At 44.4% G+C, this 25,408-nt stretch overlaps 1 protein-coding gene across 1 annotated transcript in view; it reads left to right on the top strand.

The window, feature by feature from the left end:
- GRIN2B (glutamate ionotropic receptor NMDA type subunit 2B) overlaps positions 1–25,408 on the top strand; it is a gene marked incomplete at its 3' end in the record, with an annotated part of 196,202 nt that overhangs the window by 112,590 nt on the left and 58,204 nt on the right. The window contains exon 4 of the mRNA XM_082757113.1: positions 10,288–10,402. Coding sequence (XP_082613239.1) covers positions 10,288–10,402 — 115 coding nt within the window. The remainder of the gene's footprint in view (positions 1–10,287; positions 10,403–25,408) is intronic.

Here is a 25,408-nt window from a genome sequence, read left to right as displayed (position 1 = left end):
GGGTTGAAAATTGTCAAGTCATGGGACTTTTGGAGCAGAAAGGGGGCATGCGTGAATGTAGGTACCCTGGCAAAATACTGGAAGGAGATTCTTGGTATTTATCTCCTTTTTAGGTCTTCCCAGTGTTTGAAGAGGGGATGCTGTCAGTGAAGGAAGGGCTTATAGAGGTTATGGCTGTGACTGGGGTGAGGCTAAACAAAGGCTCCAGGCTGAGGATCTGTAGAGTAATTTTGAGTAGAGACATGGGGTCCAGGAAGCACCTGGAGGGAAATTCTCTGACTTTCAGAGCCTTGTTGGCCCACAGTGGGGTCACAGAAAGGGCTGTATGATCGAGCTGGGTGCAAGGAAGACAGCAATACCTTCGCAATGGCTTTGTTGGAAGTGCTGGTGGCTGGCATTAAAGTGCCAATGGAAGGATGTCAGAGATGGAAATTTGGGTGGAGAAGCAGTGGCAGAAGGACGGGTGCTGGTGGTGATGAGGGTACTGATTGCATCAAGCATTACAGTGGTGTTTGGAGTGCTAAACACAAAAGTGGCTAATTACAGATGTGATTGTGAAGAGGAAGAGGAGGCAGGCTCAAGGAGGAGTGGTGAGGGTCTGCGATTATGACACTTTGCAGAGAAGAAGCTACTGCTCAGTGTGCTGCTATGAGGGGTTTCAGTGCTTTGACTCTGGCATTAATTAGAGCTGTGTTCTTCCCATGGGCCAGCTTGTGGCTGGCTTGCTGTTTCTTTGCTATTGCAGCATTTTCCCCATTTGTGGCTTGTGTGGAGAGAAATGCATTAATGGTTTTGTGTAAAAATAAATGAAAAAGATAATAGAAATCTTAAATTAGATGCTATCCCAGTGCTGATGCATCCTGTGCCCCTCGCCAGACAAATGCTAGCTGGGAGGTCTCCTCAGGAAGAATGAGGTTTCCCTAATGCTGCAAGAGAAAAAAAAATCACAAGGAAGTTTAAAGGAGAGGGAAAAAAATAAAAAAAAGATTCAAATTGTTCTGAGACCTTCCTCAGCCCAAGGAAGGGTTAATGCTTTAAATGCGATGTAATTTCAGTGGCACTAAAGAACATGTTTCCATGGAAACATCAACCCACGGAGGAGAGAAAGGGAAGGGAGAGGGAGTGAGCAGAGAGCAGCTCCTCTGACAAAGGAGGAGCAGCAGAATTCAAATGAACCCCTCCACGGTCACTGACAGGGGTGATCATTTGTTTGTTTGTTTTAATCTATTCCCCTTGGGAGATGTGATGGGGAAGGGAGAAACAAATAGGGTGCCGTCTTGGCAGAACTGCTATGGACTGAGGAAAATCCAGTTTTCAGACCAAGTGTCCTTCCAGGCAATGACTCTTCTCTTATAAATGCCACAAATTCACTCTTTTCTAAAGAAATTTTTCTAAATTTTCTAAACAACAATTTCTTTACCATGAGGATGGTCAGAAACTGGAGAAGGCTTCCTAGAGAGGTGGCTGATGCCCCATGGCTCTCAGTGCTCCAGTGGCATTTGGACAATGTCCCTAATTACATGCTTTAACTTTTGGTTAGCACTCAGGTGGTCGGGCAGTTGGACCTAATGATCTCTGTAGGTCCCTTCCAGCTGAACTATGCTGATATTTCTGTTCTTGCAAACACTTTGGATGCTTTCAACACTCAATAAACATCAAGTAACGGAATTTTTTAGTGGGCCAAAAAAGTTAAGTTAGTCTGCTGTTCAAAAGAATATAATAAATGGATTTATTTCAATCTCTCCGGTTACTTTAGCCTTGCTTTGCTTCTGGCAGCAGTGAGGGGGATCTCTCAGGCAGATCTGGGGGGAGGTTCTGCAAACAAGAAAGTCCTGAAAGCTCAAGAGGAAAATTGGTGTGCTCACCCATTTATTGGTCTTGACTTCCAGAACAGAAACTGGAATGAACTCTAGGTACATACGGAGATATCTTTATGGTTAACTTCTAGCACACAATTCACCTTCAGACAATGAAAGGGGCTGTTGAGATGTACGTTCACTTGGCCACTTGGCCACAGCTATCTAGACCAAAAATGATTAAGAGAAAGAAGTAAGGCTGTTGTCTATGTGTTTAAATTCACTGTATGAGGCCAGCAGTTCAACAGGGATATTTTTTAAGGCAGTACAGATTAAGAAAGATCAACAAACAATCATCCTGGGTGAAAAATCACAAGGTGAAGAGCCCCATGTGACTTCTGTCCTATGACTGCTTGTCCTATGAATGTTTGTATGACTATGCCCTAAGATGGATAAACAGATCTGAACGACAGTGCTTAACCTTTCAGTATTTGACTGTTCCTAGCAGTATGGCTTCCATCAGTGACCTGTTAGGTAGATGCCAAGACCTAATTATGACCTATTGTCAGCTGTTCTGACAAATGTAATTTTCTGTGCTTTTACTGCCCCATGTAAATCTATCACAGCAGATTGGTAGTCCTTTCTGACAGGAGAAATACCTTGGAATATTTTTTCCAATGTTTTTGCTTTGGAGAAAAGTGGTATGTTACCATTCTTCATGAATAAAGAAGGACAGGAAAATGTGGAAATTAAAAATAATATACTTAATCAGTAATTGGCAGGAGTTCAGTAACTCAGTAAAGCTCTGTGGCTTGATACAACTTTGGTCTGAATGTTTAGTTTTTATTTTATCCAGTCACTGTAACAATTCTGACCTTAAAGCTATTTTCTATTAGCTATTTTATATTACTTAAAGGTTTGATGAGTCAATTCAGAAGTATATTTATTTTTATCAAAGCTTTTTGGTTAAAAAAACTTTCTGAGAAGAGGATGATTTCCTTTGAGATTTATAGGTGTTTTCAGCTTTAACCAGAATATGTTCTTAATATTTTTCCTTGTTTCAGTTTTATTTCCAGTGAGGCCAGAAGGTGTAGAGGTGTATTCTCAAGCTAGTTGGGATTGTGTCATTTTGCCAGCAAAATTGATAGTTTTTGAACAAAAGTTGTAAATCAAATATTTTGGGTTTAAAATGGAATATTTTGACATGGAAATCCTATTTGCTCTCTCTCGTGATTAGGAGCATGGGAATTTTATGCTCCTATTTCTCTTTCTAGAAAATTGAACAGACTGAATTTCCAGTGATATCCCTTCCCTAGCTGAGGTAGTGCTAGTCCTTGCAGGACTTTTTCATGGTGGCGCATTACATGCATTTGGACTCTAGTCCAAAAAAAGAAAGGGTAGAAGGTGTCACACAATGGACAAGACGGTATGAGGGCACAACCATGCCAGGAGCTTCATTTTCTGTCCAATGTCATTACAGTTTTCAGATCTCATGGTTCTGTCCTTCTGACAAAATGCTAACCTCCTCATGAGAAAATGTTGTTGCCAAGTTGTTATCCCCCTTTCCCATTAAAAAGGTGGTTTTGATAGATAATTTTTCTGGCCATGGCATTTGTCAAAATAGGTTAGTCAGGAAGTGTGTGAGAGAAATTTGGCTTTGGTTGACTTTTCAAGATATTGCTGGGACTGACATAGCAAATGGGGGAAATGAAGATCTATCCTTCCCTTTTCTTCATAAACAGGTCACCTCATCCTAACCTATACCTGTATTTCCTTCAAGTGACCTAGCACTTAAAGGATGTAGTGTCAGCAGCACCCTGGTAAAGGGGTGTGAAATGCCACGGGACCTGATGGACACCATCTCTTTCTCCCTTTCTGTTAAAGACACTGACTGCAGAGGATGAAAAGCAAACAAGATCAGGTCCTTGATAGTATTATGTACATGGAAAAAAAAGGTTGTTTTGAAAACTCTGAAGCTCACTGAAGAAACAGCCTTTCACCTAAGCATCATTAGTGTCATTTCTGCCCTAGGTTGGAGCTGACCCCAAGTTCCCAGTGTGGGGTAGTGATCCCCACTTCGTGACCGGACAGGTGCCTGTGCTGCAAAATCCTGTGATGCAGTGCTTGACTTTCCTTTTAGTATTTTCAGGAGGGAGCTTGGACTGCATAGGCTGTGGAAAGTGAACTTCTCATCCTCAGGAATGGTCCTGACTCATTAGGATCAAGCAATGCATGTAGGAAAGTGGCCCTGCCATTGCTCTGGCTCCCTGCACATTCTGCAGATAGATATATTAGCAGTCCCCAGGAACTGTCAGCTCAGAGTCTTTCTGAAGTGACAAATTCATGGCAGATAAATAGATGAAATGGGAGGGAAAGTGTAAGTACCGTTTCATTTATGATTAAGAGGGGGAAATGATGAAAAATTTTCACCTTTCCACTGTATATGCAAGGTGTTACTGGGAAGTTTCAGCACACAAGTACATTTCAAAAGTTGTTTTCAAAACAACTTTGCAGAATATGATGGAGAAACAGCTAAGGCAGATCAACAGAAATTTCTCTTCCACCAGAAACAGATATTTCACAGGTTAGAAGCAAACACTGAGAAAATTCAACATTCCTAGAGGTGAGTGGCCAGAACCTCAGCAGACCAAACAGTATCACGCCTTTGATATCAGCTGAATATTTACTCCTGCCCAGTACGTGTCCTCTTCTCTTCTAAAAAGTTGTGGACAGCAAGAAGGAACCATATTAATCTCTTATACCTCTGTTATCTTATAGCCTGAGGGATATTTCCTAATCTAGTTGCTCTCCTAACCTCTTTGCTTAATGAAAACAATCCCAAGCTCTCTGTGTTTCTCTAAGCCTACTGGTCAGGTTGGTTCTCAGCAGCACAAAATGGCTGGAGCCTGGACAGATTTTCTGCTGTAGGATACCTGCGTATTTTGGAATTTGTTTGGTCTTGTTTTTCTACGCTAGCTTTTTTTCTTGCAGCAAATCTCCCCAGAGTCAGTTGTAACACTGACAGTGAGTGAGAAAGGAGCAAATTAAAAAGAGCGAGATGCTATTCCTTTAAGTTTTAATTTTTCCAGTCAGTGGCTGCTTCTATTTTTTTTTTTTTGGTCTATTTTGTTTTGAATTTGTTCTCATAATCGCAGAAAGAACAGAGTCCATGCCCCTTATTATGTTAAATCAGCTGCTCTCATGCCCTTTGCGTGGAATCTTTTCACTGTAAATCATACCTGACACTGGCCAGATGTTACACGGATGTGGCCAGATGTGCCCGCCTCACACAGCTCCACGAGCACCGCAGCAGCAGGAGCAGCACAGGGGAAGGAGCCTTGGGACAGCATTTGAAAGCCCTGGCCAGGCTCAGTATCAGGGGTGGGGAAGTCTGACTGAGGGCCCATGAAGAGCCTATTCTCATATTTTTGGGAATGAGCAATTGGATTCAGTGTTCCCTCTGGACTGCCTTATCTTGAGGGACCTCATGTGCTCGCAGCTGGGTCTGGGTGGCTGCGGTGCGTATATTGGCTGTCCTCTGAGGCACAGGCAGCCACAGAACTGCCAAGCAACAGTAGGGAGAAATAATATCTGCATTATTTTAAGCTTCCCATGGGTTTGGAGAATGGAGGTTTAAATTAGAAGTTGAAGGGATCAGTTGCAGTTTTCTCATTACAAAAAAAACTACACTATTTCAGTCTCTCAGATGAGAGAAGCTATTAACAGTGGAATTAGTGCTGGTTAAACCTGTGTTTGTCAATCCCATGCCATCTGAAGATCAGAATTCCCATCTGTAGATAACTACACTGGTCCTAAGCCCCCTTTTGCCTGTCCACTGAGCCCACCCACCTTTCTGTCTGTCTGTCCTGGTCCAGCAGCAGGTGTGTGGGGCAGGCAGGAGCTGCAGCAGGCAGTGAATGTGCCCTGGAGCTGTGGGGCACATGTGCTGGGATGCAGCAATGCACCATCCATGCTCTTCCCTGGGCATGAGGTGGGGCTGGGCAGGCAACTGCGCCCATTGCTGGCACCTCTCGCCAGTGGCTGTTTAATCCTGTCTGTCATGAAATAAAAAGGCTATTTTACCATGCAGATTTTTGGGGGGAAAGGCCTAGCACTGCTTCCCCCTCACTGCTGTTATGCTGCTGAACTGGCCTCAGTGTTTCACATTGTGAGTTTCCAAAGAGGCTGATGATAGTCTGTGTCCCCCTCCCTGTATCCTGCAACAATCTCCATCTGCCTTTTACCCTGCAAATCCTCTCTGGAAAAGGTATCCTGTCGCCTTTCATCCCCACCCTCCACCTGCACTCCATTTCTCCTTTTATTCCTTATTTGTGTGCTGGGCTGCAGAGACGACTCCCTGATGCTGACAGTGGAGAGGCTGGTTTATTTATATGACCTGTCTTATTCGGGGAGGCGGTCGATGTTAGGATAATCATGCCTTTTCGGGCAGAACGCTTGTCGTATCGGAGTGTAACAAGCACTGACAGGGCACAAGGGAGTGCGTGTGCATGCACACGTGTGTGTGCGTGTGCGCATGTGAGGCAGGGAGCGCTATGGACTGAACCAAGGCATTGCCCAAATTTGCCCACACGCTCAGTAGCTTCAGGAGGAGCTGATTCCCTGCAGTGCACTGGAGGCAGAAGTTGGAGCGGTTTGTGCTAATTTCAAATGCATCCCCTTCAAAGCTGTCTCTAGGGCAGAGAAAGACTCAGTTAACACCCTCCCTGCCTCCCCCCACATTCCCTCAGCCTTCCACATTTGCCTCTCCAGGCTTTCCCCATCACTAGCTGAAACCATTTAAAATGTCATAATCTCTCTGCTGGTCCTAAATTGGCCATCTGATATGGTTTTAATGCTCTATTTCCTATGCCAACCAGCTCTGGAAACACTTTTCATTCGCTCACAGGGCTGACAACCTCACATCTAGGATGAGTGATGTTACCTAATGGTCAGAGTACAGAGCCCAGTCCCCCTGAGCCTGACTTGCTTTGTGCCCAAGGACATGTCCCATCCTGCTTTGTTCCTGCCTGCTCATCTGTACCATGGGACTCACAATGTCACTCTGCTTCTGCAAATGTTATGTGCATCTTGCTCCCATGCGGCTCTGTGCTGGGATTGTGGCTACTGCACCTCCGCCAGCCTGGGGAGGGGTTGGACCCTTCTGTGCTTGCAGTAAGTGGCTTCAGAAACACCTGTGCAAGCAAAAATCTTTGCCGAAAGGTGATTCTAGCAAATGAAATTAATTAAAATAATCTCTCTCTTTCTCTCTCCATCTCGGAATTGCATACACTCAGGAAATCACAAATTAAGCCCTCGCTGCGTTTTACAGGCACAGCTTCATCTTGCGTTACCTCACCCACGAACATAGCCCATTGCCTCCATGCTGTGCCTCAGCACAGTGTGGCTTAGAGCAGATGTGTCAGGGAGTCTCCTAGCCCCTCGGCTGCCTCTCCAGGGACTGCTGCACGTGTAGGCTGTAGGGACGAAATAAATCCCCCTGGCCAGAACAGGCAGTGATCATGCTGGCATACCAGTGATGGAGGGCAGAGCCATCCAAGCAGGTCTGCCTTGCAGCACGCTGCCAGGGAGTCCTTCAAGCCTTGATGCTTTGGCTCCAGCCTGCCCCTGTCCCACTCCCTGACCTACCTTCCAGGCCCATCTGGCATCCCTGATAGAATAGCCAGTAGCCACCATGGCTGTGCAAATTGCTTGTTCATGTGTGCCTTCAGCTCACTGTGGAAAGCCCATGCCCCCACGACCCACCCACTGCTGCTGCCCAGCACCAACTTGGGCTCTTGGAGGGAGGATGGATGGAGCCCAGTGCACCTGAGCAAGCCCAGCAACTCCTTGGGTGCCACTTGCCCCGAATTCTAGGGTTTAAGACCCTGTGATCTATGGGAATGTGGGAAAGCTGCAGGGGGAGCTGATTTTTCTGCTCTCCTCCTTCAAACTTTGGTAAACATGTTGCTAATGGGTTACAGAGAAAACCCTCTGAAGAGTTATTGTACCAAATCTGGAGGCTAATTTCAGTCATTAAGGTGCGAAGTGAGGGATTTTAGTGCTGCTTTAAGTGTAAATCTCAAGGCAGCTCCAAGGATCGGAGGCACTGATGATCCCTCCTTGATTATTATTAGTGGTTCTAATCTTTCCAGTGGAAAATGAACAGAAATGACACCCTCTTGTGTCATCTCTTATGCTGATTTATGTGAACTCTTGTCAGGCTGTGCAAGGGAGATTCCCACAGTGGCATCATTCTTGGGTAGGAAGGGAAAGAGGACCAAGAACCGTCTAATATTGCTGTTTGTTTAATTAGATATTGGCACTGCTTTCTAAATACTGACACATAAAGCTGCAATTCCCATCATGCTAATGGCATCCTCATCTGTTCAGAGCCTTGCTTCGTTGTTAACTCCTAACTTCATTGTTAACATGACTTGCCAGTGCAGGGAAGTCATGAAAGGGGTGTAGCTGTAATCTTGGTCCCCTGGAAGGTCTTTCTCAGTGCCAAAGCCCTTTGTAGGTTTGTTAGGCTGCACATGCCCATGGCGGTCTATGTCTGGCACTCACTGTACCAAAGTAATGCAAACAGCTGGGAAGGGAGAGCCAGAAGAGCATGTGTGATGCTATCATTGGTTGTTTTACACCATTACAAACGGTGACATGGCTAAGATTTTCCAGGTGGCTGATGATTTGGGGTTTGCTCAGTGTTTGGGTCCTGAATGGGTCTGGCTTTTGGAAAATGCCAAATAGTCTGCCTTTGAAAATAGATAGGTCTGTTGCAGTGTTTCACCCCAGGCTCCCATATGGCTGTTCCTTACACTGCACACATCCCCTGAAGGTCACAGCGTGTATGGAGAAATAGTGGTTGAGTTTCATTGGTTAGTGGACTTGGGAAAAGGAAGCAGCTCGAATCTTGATCCACTTTTCTATTTGTTTGAAGATGTTTGCCTGTTAACCAAGGCTTTATTACATTAGTAGGGGTTTCTCTGTGCTGTGTTCAGATGGGTGGAATGTGTGAACCCCTTGAAAGAACAGAAATTTGAGTGCCACCCTCTCCCACCCTCCTGGTATTGGTTCACATGGAGTTCACAAGGGACAAACTGAAGCTAGGAATCAGGAAATATTTCCTATTGTTGTGGTGTAATAGAGCAGAATAGCCTCTCATGTCTGCAATGGAAACGTTGCTTGTGTAATTTTAGGAGAACTGGGCGAAGCAGGGGTGGGCAATGTCCTGGGGCTAGCCCTGCAGGCAGCTCAGTCACCTCTGCTTCTCACAGTGATGTGATACTACTGGTGCTAGAGCAGGTGTATAAAGGCAAAATCTACTTCATGCAACAGGATTGTGAATTGAAGTGAAATATATGAACAGGGGAAACTGTCAGAGTGCCACGGAGATGTCTTATAAGCCAATGAACTGTGAAATGTGTATTTGCCTCCCCCTCTTCCCCACAGTGTCATTCTGGATGGTCTGACAGTTAAGAAAACAATAGACTTGATTCTCTTTTACAGCAACACCGCTTCAACATGCTCTCACAATGTAGAAAGGCCTTGAAATGAGTGTAGCTGTAATCTTGGTCCACTTAAAGGTCTTCCCCACTGCCAGAGCTGAGTGAAGAGGCCTGAGGATAAATGAGACTGAAGCCTGGACTGTTTAATAGTCCATTTGTACAGCTGACATGAGATGGCCCAAAGCGGGGTGCCTTGCACAGAAGCGACGGAGCCTTTCCAGACAAAGGGAATCGTTAATATTGGCTGCAGGGATCTGCAGGGCTGATCACCCTGTAGTTTGATCTTGCAGAGTACATGGCATGACTCTGTCCCTAGGGAAAAGGACGTTCACTGGGCTACCCCAGCATCCCCTGGCCCTATTCCTAAGCTGCTTGAGAGGATCATATTGGGCCCCGTAAGGCATGCTGGCTCTAATACGGACAGAGCACTCACAGGTGCTCATTCCTCTGCTCACTGCAGCTTCTGTCATCATTGCCTCGATGTTTGAGCAGGGGAGGCTGTACCCACTACTTTACCTGTGGGCCATCGCTGTCCTCAAATGCAATGTGAAATCCCCCTTGGACAGTGAGCAAAATGTAGGCTGTGGAGCATGTTGACATTGCTAATTGCTATGGATCCCTCTGCCCTTTGTGGAAAGGGGAAATCAAGGACTGTGGGCACATGTGTATGCATGTGACTTGTGCTTTCAGGAATTCAGTGAGCACCAACATGGGACATCACTTCTTTATCCTGGTCCTAAATGGGGGAAATGTAGGCCCTTTGAGGCGCGGCCTCAACTTTTGGTCCCAGTTCCTGGAGTATTTGTCCTGCTTCTACCACCCACTTCCTTTTAGATTTTCCTCTGCTGTCCCCAGCTGGACAACAGTTGTTTGTAGTATGCTCCTACTGTCCTAACACAAACTGCAGACAGGAAGGCAGGCTCTTGTGTTGGGTTCAGTTCTCAAGCATTAATGTTCGTCTTGCTCTTTTCTCTCTCCTACAGGTACCTGATCAATGTTACCTTTGAAGGCAGGAACCTGTCATTCAGTGAGGACGGATACCAGATGCATCCCAAGCTGGTGATCATCCTTCTGACCAAGGAGAGGAAGTGGGAGAGGGTAGGATATCTTTGATAATTCTCAAACTGTACCACACAGGAGGAGGATAGAGGAAGGCTCTGAGCAAATAATCCTCCTGCCCTCTGCACTCAGGAAGGGTCGGCAATCTCCTTGCATCCTGGGCCACTGGTATCTCCAATACCCAGGCTGCTGTCATCTCCATGCAGGATGCCTTTACATTTTTCCATTAGCATGCATAAAGAATTAATCAGCTTCCCTTCTGTCACCTCTGAACATAAGTTTCCCTGTCTTTCAGAGAAAAGACCTCCTTTGAGCCATGAGTTTCAATGGCAGAGACAGAAAATACTTCTCTGCGTGGCTTGAAGGCATTGAAGTTGTGTATGCTAAATGGCTATGACTGAGCTATAGCCACGCTTCGTAATATGCAGCTGTTAACTGTGCTTGATATATCTGGCCACTGTCATTCGCAATGGGATGGTGCATTAGGTAGAATGTGTACATGAGATCATACCAAGTTGCTCAAAGATCTAAATTTGCATATTTCTGAATAATTTGCATGTAACCTAAACCACCATTTTAGAAATGGTGTGGATTTCTGTGTTAGTGCAAAGCTTTGGTTCATTTCACCTCCCACATAAGTGTCAGTGGTCCAGGCTCAGAACAAGCATTCCCAAAGGGGTTGAATCAGCTAAGTAGCTTGGGGTAGCTCGAGGTAGTTATAAGATATAAAAAAGTGATGGAGGTGAGAAGTCAGAGCAAAATTAGAAGAATTCAGCAAAGCACTTAACAGATATGAAGCAGAGCTCAGCCTGGATGTGATCATGTGTATGGCTTAGAAAAATGTCCCCTCGACCCACCAGGCAGAGAAACCCTTCTCTCCTTGGCTGCTTGTCTCCTCTATGGACTTGCAAAAAGCCTGCATGGCTAAAGTCGGGAAGAATTCATGGAGAAATGAGAAAGAAATAGAGGGCTGTCAGGAGAAGTGCTTTCAGAAGAGGGCTGGAGGAGCAAGTGTTGAAGGAAGCAGAAGAGCCATCACATTAGTACTTGGCAGCAGAGGTCTCAGTGGGACAGGAGCATGGGGAAACATACAGCATGGCAATAGCATGTGCAGACAACCCTTGGACATGTTTGGAGGCAGGCTGGTTGGATATTGCACCGGCTGCTCTGGAATGTATCTCATGCCAAACTCTGCCCCTTGCATAACTGCACTAAAGCCCACCAGGCAAAGTGGATTTGTTTCTAGCTGGCATCAGATTTATTCTCACACAGGAAAATTCCACTATCATAGCAGGAAATCAAGGCAGTTGCAGCATGAATCCAGCTAGGGTATGTTGGCAGTGCAGCCTGTGGGCAATTGGTTGCTGGAATGCATTGCAGGCCTCTGAGGAGGCACAGATAAACATAGTCTTGTTTTCATCCTGCTTCTCACATGTACTACCCTGCTGCACCCTCAGTGACGGCTCAGGGTCTTCCATTAGCAGTAAGAGAACCTGTTCAGTCTCTGAGAGAATATCTGGGGTCTCTCAGCTGAGCCAGACAATTAGTGGAAGAGATGCTGGTGAGCTTGAGTGGTAGGGATTGGACCTAGGACCTGCCTGAACCCTGCTGTCTATGGGGACCACTTGGTGTGCATTAAGCCAGAACAGCTCTTCATTTTGTAGAAGCTGGACTGAAATGAGACCATAATGAGATATGGTATTAGTTGTATGAAAAGCCCTTAGCATTTTTTAAACACAAATGTTTTACCTTGAAGTGGGGTCCCACTCAGTGGGAAGATCAGATTGTTATAATCAAACTGAGGTGTTTGAATGTTTTCTTCCTGGAAAACACAGAAGTCATCTCCATCATGCTCTGATCACAGAAAAATACATTTCATAGCTGGTGCATCATAGCCTTGTTCTTAATTTTCTCCGTTCACCTGAAATGCAAGCATTAAAATGTAAGGTTGAAACAGCCCTTTGTGGCAATGATCATAATTTTGTTCCATGTTTGCAGAGTCAGACAAAGTGGAATGCTGGCCATTAACAGCAGCTCCCAGGCAATGCCATGATACAAACCATAAATTATTCATATATTATTAGCACACAATCCAAATAAGTTTGTAAGTGCATTGCTTTGCAGCGTAAAATCATCCAAAGTCTCACTATTTTTGCTAAATTAGCAAGGTGTTTGGTCCTAACACCTTCTAGGTAACACACAGAAGAAACTGCACAAAGAATGGGAGTTTCCCAAACACTAAGGCAGTAGGAGATGAAGGATGAAAGCAGCTGCATGAGAAACACTGATTCAGTCCACTTGTGTGCTTTCACAATAGCTCAGTCTTTAATTACATCGCTGCACACTTTTATCCATTATCAGATGCTGTGCCTGGAAGGAACATCAAGAGGTCATTTAGTTCCTCCCTCTGCCCAAGGGAAGGATCAGCTAGACTGAAATTATTCCTGACAGATGTTTGCTTCACCTGTTCTGAGAGTCCTTCGATGCTCCGTGAAATCCTGAGGCAATCTCTTCCATGGCTTCTTTCTCCTTACTCTGGAAAGTTTTTCTAACGCCTACCCTAGATTTCCCTGAATGCGGTTTAAGCCCATTACTACTTGGCATCTCCCTTGTGGACACAGAGAATTGTTTATTCTCTTTCTCTTTTTATGTTCCATATGTATGTTTGAAAGCTTCTATCATGTTGTCTCCCAGTCTCTGCTGTAGATTAAACAAGAATTTGTTCAGTCTCCTGGTAGGTCATGTTTTGTAGTCTTCTGATCATTTTTATTAGTCTCCTCTGTATTAAATGGCACAATTTTCTGCTCTGTATGGGGTGGTGCAGATGATTCTTGAAAGATGGCAAATAGATTGGGAGGTGTATGTCTCATGGGGTATGTATATATATATAAAGAAAGCTTTACAACAGGCATGAAGCCTTCCATTTTCTGAGCAGCAAAGATGCAGACAGTAAATGAACCTATTACCATATTTCAGATCTGTGAAATTTGCCGAGATTTTGATTTTTCATCCCAATATGGAAAGAAAAATCTTGAAAAAAGGACCAGTTACTTCAGAACAGGATTTCATTTTCCAGAAGAGCTACAGCTGTCCCCAGATCCTAATGCTGACAAATCTCTTGTGTCCTTCAGACAGACTGAAGCCCTGTAGAGCTGACAATCATGGAAGAACCATTTTCTGGAAAGGGGCAGTATCCCAAGGTCTTCTGCTATTTCAGCAACGAGTAACGATTCATCTCATGATAACAAATGTTTTGTGCTTCATTCACTTCTTGGCATAACTGTTCCTTAGGGGCAGAAGGCTACATGCCTTCTCTCACTAGCTTTTAATTAGCTGATTAGTAGAGCTCTTGCTTCATTGGCCATATGTAGTCTAGGTGTGTTTTGGGGTGCTTGGATGCCTCTGTTGTATTGAGTATAGAGGGACAGGCATGTGAGTACTGGTGAAGGAGATCTACCCCATGGCCCTGCCTCAATACAGCAATGAGCTGGGGCCAGAGGTCTTGTAAGGTGAGCCAAAGGCTAGGCACTGCACTAATTTTTTTGTCTGTGGTGTTTTGTGTAGGAATAGTTTTCACCCAGTTTCTTTACTGGTTGCCTTTCTCCTCTACTCTCCTATAATTCCACATATGATGATGACATATTTTGGGGTCCGTGATCTTTTTGTGAGAGCTGGCAGGTGCTTCTCTCCAGCTTTTGCTCGTATCCACCTTCTCTGCTGAGGCAACGCACAGCAGTCATGTCCCATTAGCTCTCAGCTCCTCCTTTCTGCTGCCTCCCTTTCCTCCAGTGACCTTGGGGATGACACAAACCTCACTTTCTCTGAGGTTTTCTTTGAGATTCTTTCTCTGCTTTAATTTCTACCCATCAAACACTTTTTTGTTGTTGTTGTTGTTGTTGTTTTCTTTTTCCCTTCCAAAGCATAATGATTAACATAGGAGAATTGTGAGTTTTGTATCAATTCTGTCGCCCGGTTGATCTCAGCCTTTCCATTTTGCTGAGGCTTTTCTGCTTCTTCCCTCTGGTGTGTCACTGGGGATTTGGAGCACCTCTCCACATGCTAATGACAGCAACCTCTTGTGCTGCCCAAAAGATCCCTTTGATTTACAAGTTTCCCAGGGCATCTTTTTGCATGAATAACCCAGTAGCTCCTGCTCCTGGCTGGGTATGCAAAGCCCTAAATGATGGGTTTGTCCAGGGTACCACTACAAAACATCTTAGAGGAGACAGATGGGAAGCTTATGCTGAAAGCTTCATTCTCCCTGATGCATGTACTAATCCTCTGCCCATACCAACCCTCACCCCTTCTGAAGATGAAATGTTTGCCTGCTGCTCCTGTAATTATCAGTGTCTGACTTTTGAACTCCTGAAAATCAATTAGTAGCATCTGTTCCGCTTCTTGTAGCCATCGGTGCAGCCATGATTACAAGTTCACAGACAGGCTGCTCCTAGCCTGTTCCCCTACACCACTAAACACGTTAGTGCTCCCTGGGAATGAGGCTGTTTGCTGTGACATTCTGTTGGCAGTCTCAATGACCGCCACCTTGCAACAGGGTGAAAAGTGGTCCCACTGCTTGCTGCCACATGGGCTTTCCAGAGCTGTGTTCAGCCTGGGTTGTAGTCCACATAAGGTGAATTTCTAAATCAATGAACTTGTGTGACCCTGTTCCCTGCTTACCACAGAGATGTGTTATGCACATCTGTGCTCAGGAAAGGTTCCCTCAGGATGTAGGAGGGAGCCACAGGAAGGAAGAAGGATTGAGGAAAGTAAAATGGAAAAATAAGATTTGTTTTATCTAGGAAAAAAAAAAAGAAAAAAAAAAAAGAGAGAGAGAGAAAGGGGAAAAAGATACATCTTTGGACATCTAAAACATTGTTGACAAAGGACTTCATGGCCAGTTGCCTTTTGTGTCCACAGTGAGTAGGATGAAGAAGAAATCTTGCTAAATTTTCAAGCAGAAATAGTTCAGTTATAGATGTAGGGAGCTGTCTAATCATTAGCATGGTGAGACACGGCAAGGCTCATTTGCTGGTGAGGCTCATTTGCTGGAGGACACACAGACCCTGCACTGTTCGGTATTTTTCTGTCTCTATCCTGTCCTGCTTCAGAGCAGAAGAATGCAGTAAATGATCTCATGTGGTTCTCTGGCAGCCTACATTTCTGTGATTAGGTGAGCAAGATGAACCCAAAGAGTGTCTCATAAGAGCCCTCTTGTTTGATAGGAAGGAAAATCTAGGTCATGGATAGACTGATCAGCAAAAACTTCAATCCTCACCTGGTGAGGACATCGTTTTTGCATCCTTTATCATGTACCTTTTATATGATCAGGCAGCTGTTTGATGGCCGCAAACAAAAGCCCTTATGGAGGCACATGTCACCTCCAGGAGTCTGCAGCTTTGGAGGTCTGATGAACGCCACAGAGATGCTAAAGAGGCTGTAGCTTTTGATAGTTTTGCAGCCTTCAGAGCAGTAAGAAACTAGACACCACCTGCTTCTGTGGGACCAGGAGACAGTAGTGACCGTGACAAATGTTGTTTGGGAGCATCTCTCTGTGAATCACAAGCTCAAAGAGAGAATTATCCTCTGTTAAGGAAAAAGATGTATAGGCCTAGTCTCGAGTCTTTCTGCACATTAAAATAAGTGTTCACAGTCATTTCCTTCAGTGTTCCAGTGGCAGAAATAACAGAGAAGGAGAGAAGAGGACTGAAAATCTGGTTGGTATTCTTGGCTTTTAGTAAGAATCTGTGTGGTACTGGCCACTTCATGAAGAACCAGTATGAATCATGTGTATGTCAAGTTGCCCAAGAGAAGGAAGGATTTTGATTTATTTAATTATTTCATGTGCTGAAGAAGGCTCTTTAAAAATAAGAGAGGAACAAGCATGTAGGGCTGTGAGGTGAAATCTGCAGCTGTACAAATGTAAGCATCTTCTCTGAAGGCCCTCCCTTGCCTTTGGAAAGATGACTAGGTCGTTTGAGGCAGTTTCCTCCTTGAGTTATCTGGTGCCCACCTGAGCAACCTTTTCTGATCACTTATACAGGCATGCACAGATATGCTTCTTTCACTGGGGTGGAAGTTTTTTCTTGGGTCAGGTTCTACTCTGTGTGCCGAGTTCTGGCATCTTGATGTCCATGGACTTCACAATGGAAATGTTTTTTATCCCACCAGTTCCTTTTATGGTGAGACAAGATTGGATTGTTTTTGCCAATCAGTCTTGTTTTGCTAATTTCCTTGTGTACATGGGGATTTATGACTCATTGTCCCTGAAGAGAAATGGCATAGGAGTTTGCTTAAACCTACTCAGATTTAGTGACTGATTCTGTTCCCATAGAACCAGTTTTTAGAAGGATATAGCTTCACTTAGGGCAGATGGATCACTCTGGATTTAAGCACACATAGCTGAAATTAGAATGGGACTCTGTACATGCATTTGCCCCCTTATTTCTGGAGTGTTTTTTTCTGGACATTTCTCTAAGAGATCAAAATTTGCTGAATCCCTTGCTTCTCATTAGACAGCAGGCTTGCATCAAAGAATACATATTTTATGGATACCCCACTCCCAAGCAAGTGTCCCTTAGATACCTGATCTAGGTCACATCTGATAGCTTTGTTGATGACCCTGATTCAGTCAGACAACCAGATGGCTTTACTCATGCACCTATGCTGCACCCACTGCCAGGATTTGGACTGGCTTCTCACAGTTGTCCAGGATCCAACTACTGTATGGATTTATGGCTAATTATGGCCATGTTAATCTTACACTGACTCTTAAGGAAAAGGGCAGCTGCAAGTGCGACACAAAGCTTTCCTTATTAGGTGAAAAATGCAATGATCTTTCTGAAAAAGCCTCCAACTTAAATCTTGTGGACATTCTTATCAAATGGTATCTTTGCTGACTGATTGTATCAGAGTGTTAGATTAGATTACTGCGGCCTGCAGTAATGAGCTAGTCCATCTCTTTGACCAAAGAGAGACTTGCTGGATGCCCCCTCCTAACCATACAACAGTGTAAGCTGTTTGCTCTCTTTGCCTCTTGCTGAAGCAGTTCCTGACTTTGTTTGCTTGAATTTTGAAGTATATTTTTATGATTCATGAGCCTGCAGAAAAATATTCTGGCTCTTTTCCACCAGGCTCTACTCTTTGGCTACCAGAGGGAATACTTACATTGAAACAATGACAGCTTCTTGGAGAGACCTCGTCCTTTAGTGCAAATCAGATATTAGAAAATATGGAGATCTTTATTAAGCACAGTCAGTATTGGGATGCTGCCTATCATTCCCATGCTGGTAGAGCTGATCTGAGTGCTTGCAGCTGTCTGACCTTTACTGGGGTTGCCAGCCTGACTCCTTGGACAGGGCAACCCTAAGGACCATGGCTGGTGTACTGGTGCTGTAAAACTGTCCAGTTGGAGGAGAAAGAAGGCTGATCTTGCCTTTGTTTTCTGGGAGGACAGCTCTAGTCTGGGGCTTTCTTCCAGCTGACTTGCCTGTGCCACACAGTGAGGAGCTCACTGTTCCTCTTTGCTGCTTCTACGTGCAGTTACTTCTTGTGTGTTGTCATCACTGTCCCCAGCACCCAGTTATGGACCTGGGACTCTGCTCTGCAGGGAGCTGCATGAGAGCTAACCAGAAAGGGGCTTCTACCCCAAAGTTGTTACACTTTAATTAGAAGACAAAAGGCAGCAGATGGGTACAGATGGACTAACGGGGGAGTACTCGGGAACAATCAGACAACATTAGTCAGCATGGTAGGCAGCAGGCTTTACACACCAACTGCGTAACTCTTCTGAAGGGTTTGATAGACAGAGGAATATTATAACGGACTTTGTGCAGGCTTATGGGGCCTCGTTGAGAGTATGAAGGGCAGATGAGAAAAAGCAGTAAAGGTGCTTTTGCATGCTTTAAACACAATGCTGAGAAGGTGCAACAACTCAAAAATACTCAGTATTGCTGGAAAGTTTCTAATCTTCTTAACATGTGGTTATAATCCAGCTTTATAGAGATCCAAAACCACCTAGGGTATGGCTACACCTTGTGATTCATTACCTCCTTCCTTTGCAGAGCTGGTGCCAGAACCACATTTCTTGTGGTCAGAACCACTCCTGCTTGCCACTCGCTTTGAGATTTCTGGGGCATGTCCCCTGCTGGTGTGTACTTGTGTCCATTTCATTGTGAGCGTTTCATTGATTGTGGGGATGTGTTGCCCCTGGTTGCTGACAATAAATACCCTTATCTTAATTCAGATGATAGCTGAGCTCCTGTGGGAAGATGAGCTTTAAAGAACGAGTGTAGTAATTAAATACTTCTATCACAAGGCCTTATCAAGAATCCAGTCCATCATCCTTGATCAATCAATGACATCCTCAAAAGAAATGGAAAGGGAGGTGTGACTGGGTTAGAAACGAAAGAAAGAAACGTAGCTGTTCTTTTGTATTTTCTGGTGGCTAAAAAAGATTCAAATTTCTGTTTGAGTCAACACAAAATATTTGGACCTGAAAAATATTTTTTCTCAGGTCATCTAAATGTATCAAAACCATTTTGTAGCATAGACAATTTTTGACAGAAAAATGGCAAATAAGAAAGAAAATTTCTAAAGCTTTCATTTTGTGCATTGCCATTTTTTAGCAAAGTATTTCGTTATGATATATCTAAGTGATATGTACTGACGTTTTAAGGTCCTTCTCCCTTCCACTCTTTTTAGCCCAAAACTCTTCGCAAATATGCAAAAGAAAAACAGTTGAGAAAAACACAAGAATTTTGGTGGCTTTAAGGCTTGACATTCATGAAGGCATCAGGGTAGAGAGGAAGTAACCAACCAAACTGAGCTGGGAGAAAGTGCTAACATACATGTAGCTTCTGCTGAAGTAGCCTCGCAAGGAGTGGAAGTGCCCCCACTGCCTGAGGGAGTGTTTTCATCTGTTAGATTGCATTTGCTTGAAGCTCTGTCTCATGTTGATGTCTCTGCTTGGCCTGCGATTCCTTTGCTTTTTCTATGTTTATATTTCCTGAATATTATGATCTGGAGGCTCTGTTTTCTTTCCATTGGGCTTGAGAGAAAGGAGGTGATGCTATGCCCTCATTTGCATATTCATACGGCCCTACATTTTTCTTTCTTTTTGTTTTCTTTTTGTTTTTCTTTTTCTTCTTCCTCCTCTCTCCCCATTTTTTTCCAAGGGCTTTGGCAGTTTGCTTTTCCTGGAGTAGAAGCCAGACTGCACTTGCTTCTGAGATCATTTGAAACAATTTTTTCTTAATATGAAATTGCTCAGACTTTTTTATTCAGTAAGGAGTAGCTTGTTTGTGGTGTCTTTGGCTTGGTTTCAATCCTCTGGTGTTGGTTCTGGCCAGTGTTCCTGTGCTTGGTTCTCACATGCTCCTCACTTGGTTTTCGTATCCTGGGGTGCATCAAGCACGGCATCGCTAGTAGGTCAAGGGAGGTGATTGTCCCGCTCTACTCTGCGCTGGTGCGGCCTCACCTCGAGTACTGTGTGCAGTTCTGGGCACCACAGTATAAAAAGGACATGAAACTGTTGGAGAGTGTCCAGAGGAGGGCTACGAAGATGGTGAAAGGCCTTGAGGGGAAGACGTACGAGGAACGGCTGAGGTCACTGGGCCTGTTCAGCCTGGAGAAGAGGAGGCTGAGGGGGGACCTCATCACAGTCTACAACTTCCTCGCAAGGGGTTGTCAAGAGGCAGGAGACCTTTTCTCCATTAACACTAGTGACAGGACCCGCGGGAACGGGGTTAAGCTGAGGCAGGGGAAATTTAGGCTGGACGTCAGGAGGGGGTTCTTCACAGAGAGGGTGGTTGCACACTGGAACAGGCTCCCCAGGGAAGTGGTCACTGCACCGAGCCTGTCTGAATTTAAGAAAAGATTGGACTGTGAACTTAGGCACATGGTCTGAACTTTTGGGTAGACCTGTGCGGTGTCAAGAGTTGGACTTGATGATCCTTAAGGGTCCCTTCCAACTCAGGATATTCTATGATTCTATGATTCTATGATTCTATTTTGAATCCTCTTTGTGCTTACTGGCTTGGATTGGCTTAAAGCTGACCTGCATCTTGGCAGTATTTTTTACAAGACCAGTCTTTTCCCTCGTGTTTTCCTCTGCGCTGTTATGTGTTAGCTTCTCCGCTACTCTGCGAAGGTATCTTGGTGTTAAAACTGTGGTTATCACTGCAGCTACTGTGTGCTTGAGTTGCTCTCACTGCTCATGAACTCTGGCATGCGCTTGGTGCCATCGATTTGAGTGTACAATATGTTCAGTGTCGCTTGTTTTCCCTCTGCCTCAACTGTGTTTTCCCTGAGTCTGTAATTTTTTCAGACTGCCTTCGCTAACGTTAGATGCCAGTGCTCACTTGTTCCTTGCCATGCCATGGTGCCTGAGTTTGTGTCACTGCCCCTTGGCCTTTCTTCCTTGGGAAAGGGTCTGGCGTTTATGGACCCAGGTTTATTTCTAAGGTGTGCTGGGGGTTGTACTGCCTTCTGCTGAGTCAGGAGTTTGCCAGGTTTATTTAATTTTTTTTTTTCTGCTGGGCTAGCTGCATTCTGCAAAGTCTCCTACCATGCCAAGCCCGGAAGATTATTTGACAGCCTTTCTTGCTCCTGTTTAAGCTTTTGACTTGGTCTGCATTTCGTGTGACAGTTTCTAGTGCTTGTTTTCCTTAGGTTTATTTCCTCAGTTCCTGTACCAATAATGACTTACATTTCTATTGTTCCTTCCTTTGAGAAGGATCCTAAGCACTTTACAAAATTAACATACAAGCAACATTTCACTCTGAGTAACGTTCAGGCACTCGTGTTGGAATGGGGTTAGGCTGTTTAGTGATGCAAAGCAGCACCGTGAAGCGGTCTAGGATAAGAAAGAGGAGTCTCAAACAGAAGGAGGTGAGTTTTTGAATGGACCCTGGCCAATTTTATTCCCAAAGTCTCTTTTGGGAAAAAGTGACGTAGATCAACACCAGGAAATATAAACCCTTTGTCCTTCTCTTTCCAGATGATACTGCCTAAACCTCAGAAATATGGTGGGAGGAAGAAGTGATTTTGTGAAAAAAAAACATAGTTTGGGATCAATGAAAATATTCATTAATTTTGGTCAGATCTGAAGGATTTGTTTTGGAAGTTTCATTGCTGTAAATGAAAACTGACATTTGAGTGTTTTCGTGTAGGCTCACAAAAGTCTTTAGATGCTGTTTGGAGAGGCAACGTGGAGGAGGAGATGGCAGCATCTCCTCCAGATCCCAGTTAGCCAGACGCTGAGGACAGGATCCTAGGCAGTGGGAAAATGGTGTTCAGATCCATTCTGCCTGATTCAAAACCAAGGTTGAAACTGAGGTCTCTACCACCTCTCAGGACACAGATCTAACCCTTGGGACTGGGATTTTATTTTATTTTATTTTATTTTATTTTATTTTATTTTATTTTATTTTATTTTATTTTATTTTATTTTATTTTATTTTATTTTATTTTATTATTTTTGAAAAATGCTATTTCCTTCCTAGTGAGTGGTGGAGGTCTTTTCAGATTTCTTTTTTTTTTTTTTTTCATCTAAATTTATACCACTTTTATTAATAATGTTTGATTACAATACATATGTGTGTGTGTGTGCTGAATGGAAGAGTTTGATAAGTGGAAAATTAAAAAAAGCAAACAGACTTGGCTTTATGCTGAAGCAATACCTTATTTTTTTCCCGTGTTCTTCAAATGTTGCTTTAAAAAATATGTTTTTGCATAACTAATTTCCTAATCAGAGTGCTGTGTTGGAGCATGCAGGGCCAGCACTTGCAATGGTGGGGAAACTTGCTACCCACTGTGTAACAGGACATAAGCTAGAGTGGGCAGCACTAATAGGTCCTGCAGATCCTTTCATTCTCCTGGTAAGTCCACCTTGGTATTACTTAATCCTTTGTATTTTCAAAAGAAATAGCTTTTGCTGTCAAATCAACTTATATTGGGTGCAGCAGTGGGCAGCAGAGGTGTGCTTGAAGTTTACCAGTCTGAGCAGCATCACATGACAGTCTCACTGTCCAAGCTGGGACACTCAGGAATTTCAATAGAAAAAGTCCTTCCTTCTGCAGTTATCTTTTCATTAGGGCTGGAGTTCTTTGTATCACTGCATTTAATTGTGTTTGCTTTCTAAAGACTATTGGTATTATAGCAGCATCACATTTCTGCAGTTTTTCTGCCTCTGAGAGACTACCTGTGGACAGCTGTTTCCCATGAGCTTGTGTGCATAGATCAGCCCACATCTGCAGGTTTCTCCTGCTCCATACCTTGTATCTTTTTCTACAACTGATTGATGTTTAAGGTCCTGGCTTTCGGGATGACCGAGGAACAAACCCATACCAGGCCGTGTCTGTATTCGAACAGTTGCTCTCATTCGTGCTCTGTCTCCTGTGTTTGGTCCCAGAATAAATCCTGCATGTGTATATATTTTCCTGCTCATTGCCCAGACACCTTGCTCCAACCTGGGACTAATGGAGACGCTGTCTTACAAATAAAGATTAAAAGAGTACAGTCTGGTGAAATCCACACCATGGACTCTCTCCATTAAGAAGTCCCCTGCCTCAGATAAACACTCTGAAGTATTCCCAGGGTTTACTGTGTAATGTTACATGAACTTTAGTTAAAACCTGCTTTCTCTTGGTAGCCTTTTTCTTACCGGACACACAGCTGGTTGCTGAGGACAGATTTTCCCGAGGCATTATTTTTGCCAGACAGGGAGTATGATAATTTTCTGCAAGTGTTTGAAGGGTGTAATCAATAAGAAAAGGATGGACTTCTTTAGGACAATTTAAATGAGTGCAATTAAAGAGTAATGGGGAGGCATGAGGTAAAGCAAAAGTGAATTCAAGCAGAATATCAGGTATAGGTGGGTTCTTTTAGGAGATGCAAACCAGTTGTCTGGGGAGCATGGTGGGAGCCTGGTTGCTGTGGCTATCAAATATGGGACAAGACAGACCAAATGGCAGGCAGGCATAGTGGTACTGACTGGAAAGGCATCCACTGATTTTTTTATTTTCACTGTTCAGGCCGTTCTGTGTGCGGCTCTGGAGGCGCAGCAGCACAGCACCCCCAGGGAAATCCTCCCTCTCCCAGACATGCTCTTCCCCCAGCCACCCCCTCTGCCCTCCTGCGGGTGGAAGCATGGAGGACATTTCCTTCACCCTCTGCATGAAGGTAAGATGCAGGGAGAGGGCAGAGAAGCCCTCCAGCACCCTGACAAGCATGGCAGGGCTCTGCACCACCCATCCTGCGCTTGCGCGGGTGGAATTTTCCAGGAGCGTCCCCCTCCACCACCACCACCCCTCTGCAAACTTCCAGAAACGCAACTCATGAAAATGCATTCTTAGCACACAGCTGACATGGTCAACATCTGGTTTACAAAGAGAGTGCTGTGAGAGATTTGAAATTGCTGCACTGTGGAAAAAAAAATGGTTTGGGGTAATTATAGATACCTAACAATACAATTTAATTTCTTCTGCTGTATCTTTCCTATATAGTGGATCTGGTAATACTTCAAAGAGCTAAAAAAATGCAGATAGAGGGCAGTGAGAGGGGTAGGTAAGGAAGAGAAAAAGCCCCCCACAGTTTCAGTTAGGATCTGAAATGAAAGGAAACATGAGTGGAGGAATAGATGCTTCGCAGTCCTGCTTCAGAAAGCAGGTCTTACTGTGTGGGGGACCTTTGCCTTTATTGTGCATTTGCTGTGGGTAGGGGAGGAGGATGAGGAAGATGATGAGAGAAGCTGAGGAAGACAGGACCTCCAAGCACAAACTCACAGGACATGGGGAGCATAGCAGAAAGCCTCACTGGCAGCTGTGGTGCTATTTGGCCCCAATTCTGCTGGGCAGGCTCAGAGCTTGGGACCAGAGGGGAAAAGGAGGAGATACTCCTAAGGTCAGACCTATGAGCAGTGGTGGGACTGATTGCTCCAGAAGGCAGTTCAGAGTGGCTAACTCAGACCCCTGCTCGAAAACCCCTTTGCTTCCTCTGATACAGAGGGAGCCTGCAGAGACCAGCCACAGCAGGCTCAAGTGGGGACAAGCCTGGATCCCAGCAAGGTCTCCTCTCTGCCTCCAAAGTGCTCTTAATGTTGGTACCACAGCTCCTGTGTAGGCTGTGTGTGTCCACAGCCAAGACTCCTGCTGGTATTGCAGAGCCAGCTGCAGTGATAGGTTCTCACCAAAAAGCGAGCGCAGTCTCTGGAGATGCTACAGCATGAACAGCACTGGGGACCATTGAACGTTTCTGTAGAGTCCATTGGCAGGAGAATGCTGCAGGACTGCTGTTTAAGTTGGCCAGGAATGCAGCCAGGGTTGCAGTGGGAAAGGCAGAGTGAAGAAGCAGCCCGTGTCTTGAGCTCCTGCGACAGTGCATGCTGTCTGTCTGCCCATGTGCTGGATGCTGGATGCTGCATCCCACCTCAGTTGCTGGCTCTAAGAAAACTACAACTGTGCAGAGGGGAACTGAAAGGCAGTAGAGGTTTCCTAAAGCAATGATGGAAGGTCTGCAAGAGACTTCAAGCTGAAGACTTGTGAACTGATACAGCTTCTCCTGGTAAATTGTCCTCTGCAGGCAAGCTCCTAGTATCATTTAATTTAGAGAAATGCACCAAATGGAATATAATGAAGATATTAATATTATGAAAGTGTAACTGTTATCCTGGAAGAAGCACTGGTTAAGACTCATTTGTCTATCATGTTCATTGGGGCTTGTCTCAGTGATGCAATCCTATGAACTGCCGATGTTGGTGTGCAACACCATTTGTATGTAGTCCTCTGAAGGGAGGAAGGGAGGGGACATGCATCTTTGAATGACTCTGTCCAAACGTAACTGAGATTACTTTTTTTTTTTTTTTTTGTGAAACAAACAAACAAAACAAAACACCTTTTTCATATGAGGTGCTTGTTTTTCTTGAGACATTCCAACTTTTTGTGAGAAAGCTGAGGAGTTTGAAAGAACTACTCTAGAGTCTTTTGTTGCTACAACCAGTACAAATTGATTTTTTGTTGTTGTTCTCAAATTTTTGTATACAGTTTTAAA

This window comes from Aythya marila (assembly GCF_965140915.1).
Source record: "Aythya marila genome assembly, chromosome: 1".
In the NCBI taxonomy this organism is placed as follows: domain Eukaryota; kingdom Metazoa; phylum Chordata; class Aves; order Anseriformes; family Anatidae; genus Aythya; species Aythya marila.
This window is presented reverse-complemented; position numbering and strand designations above follow the sequence as displayed.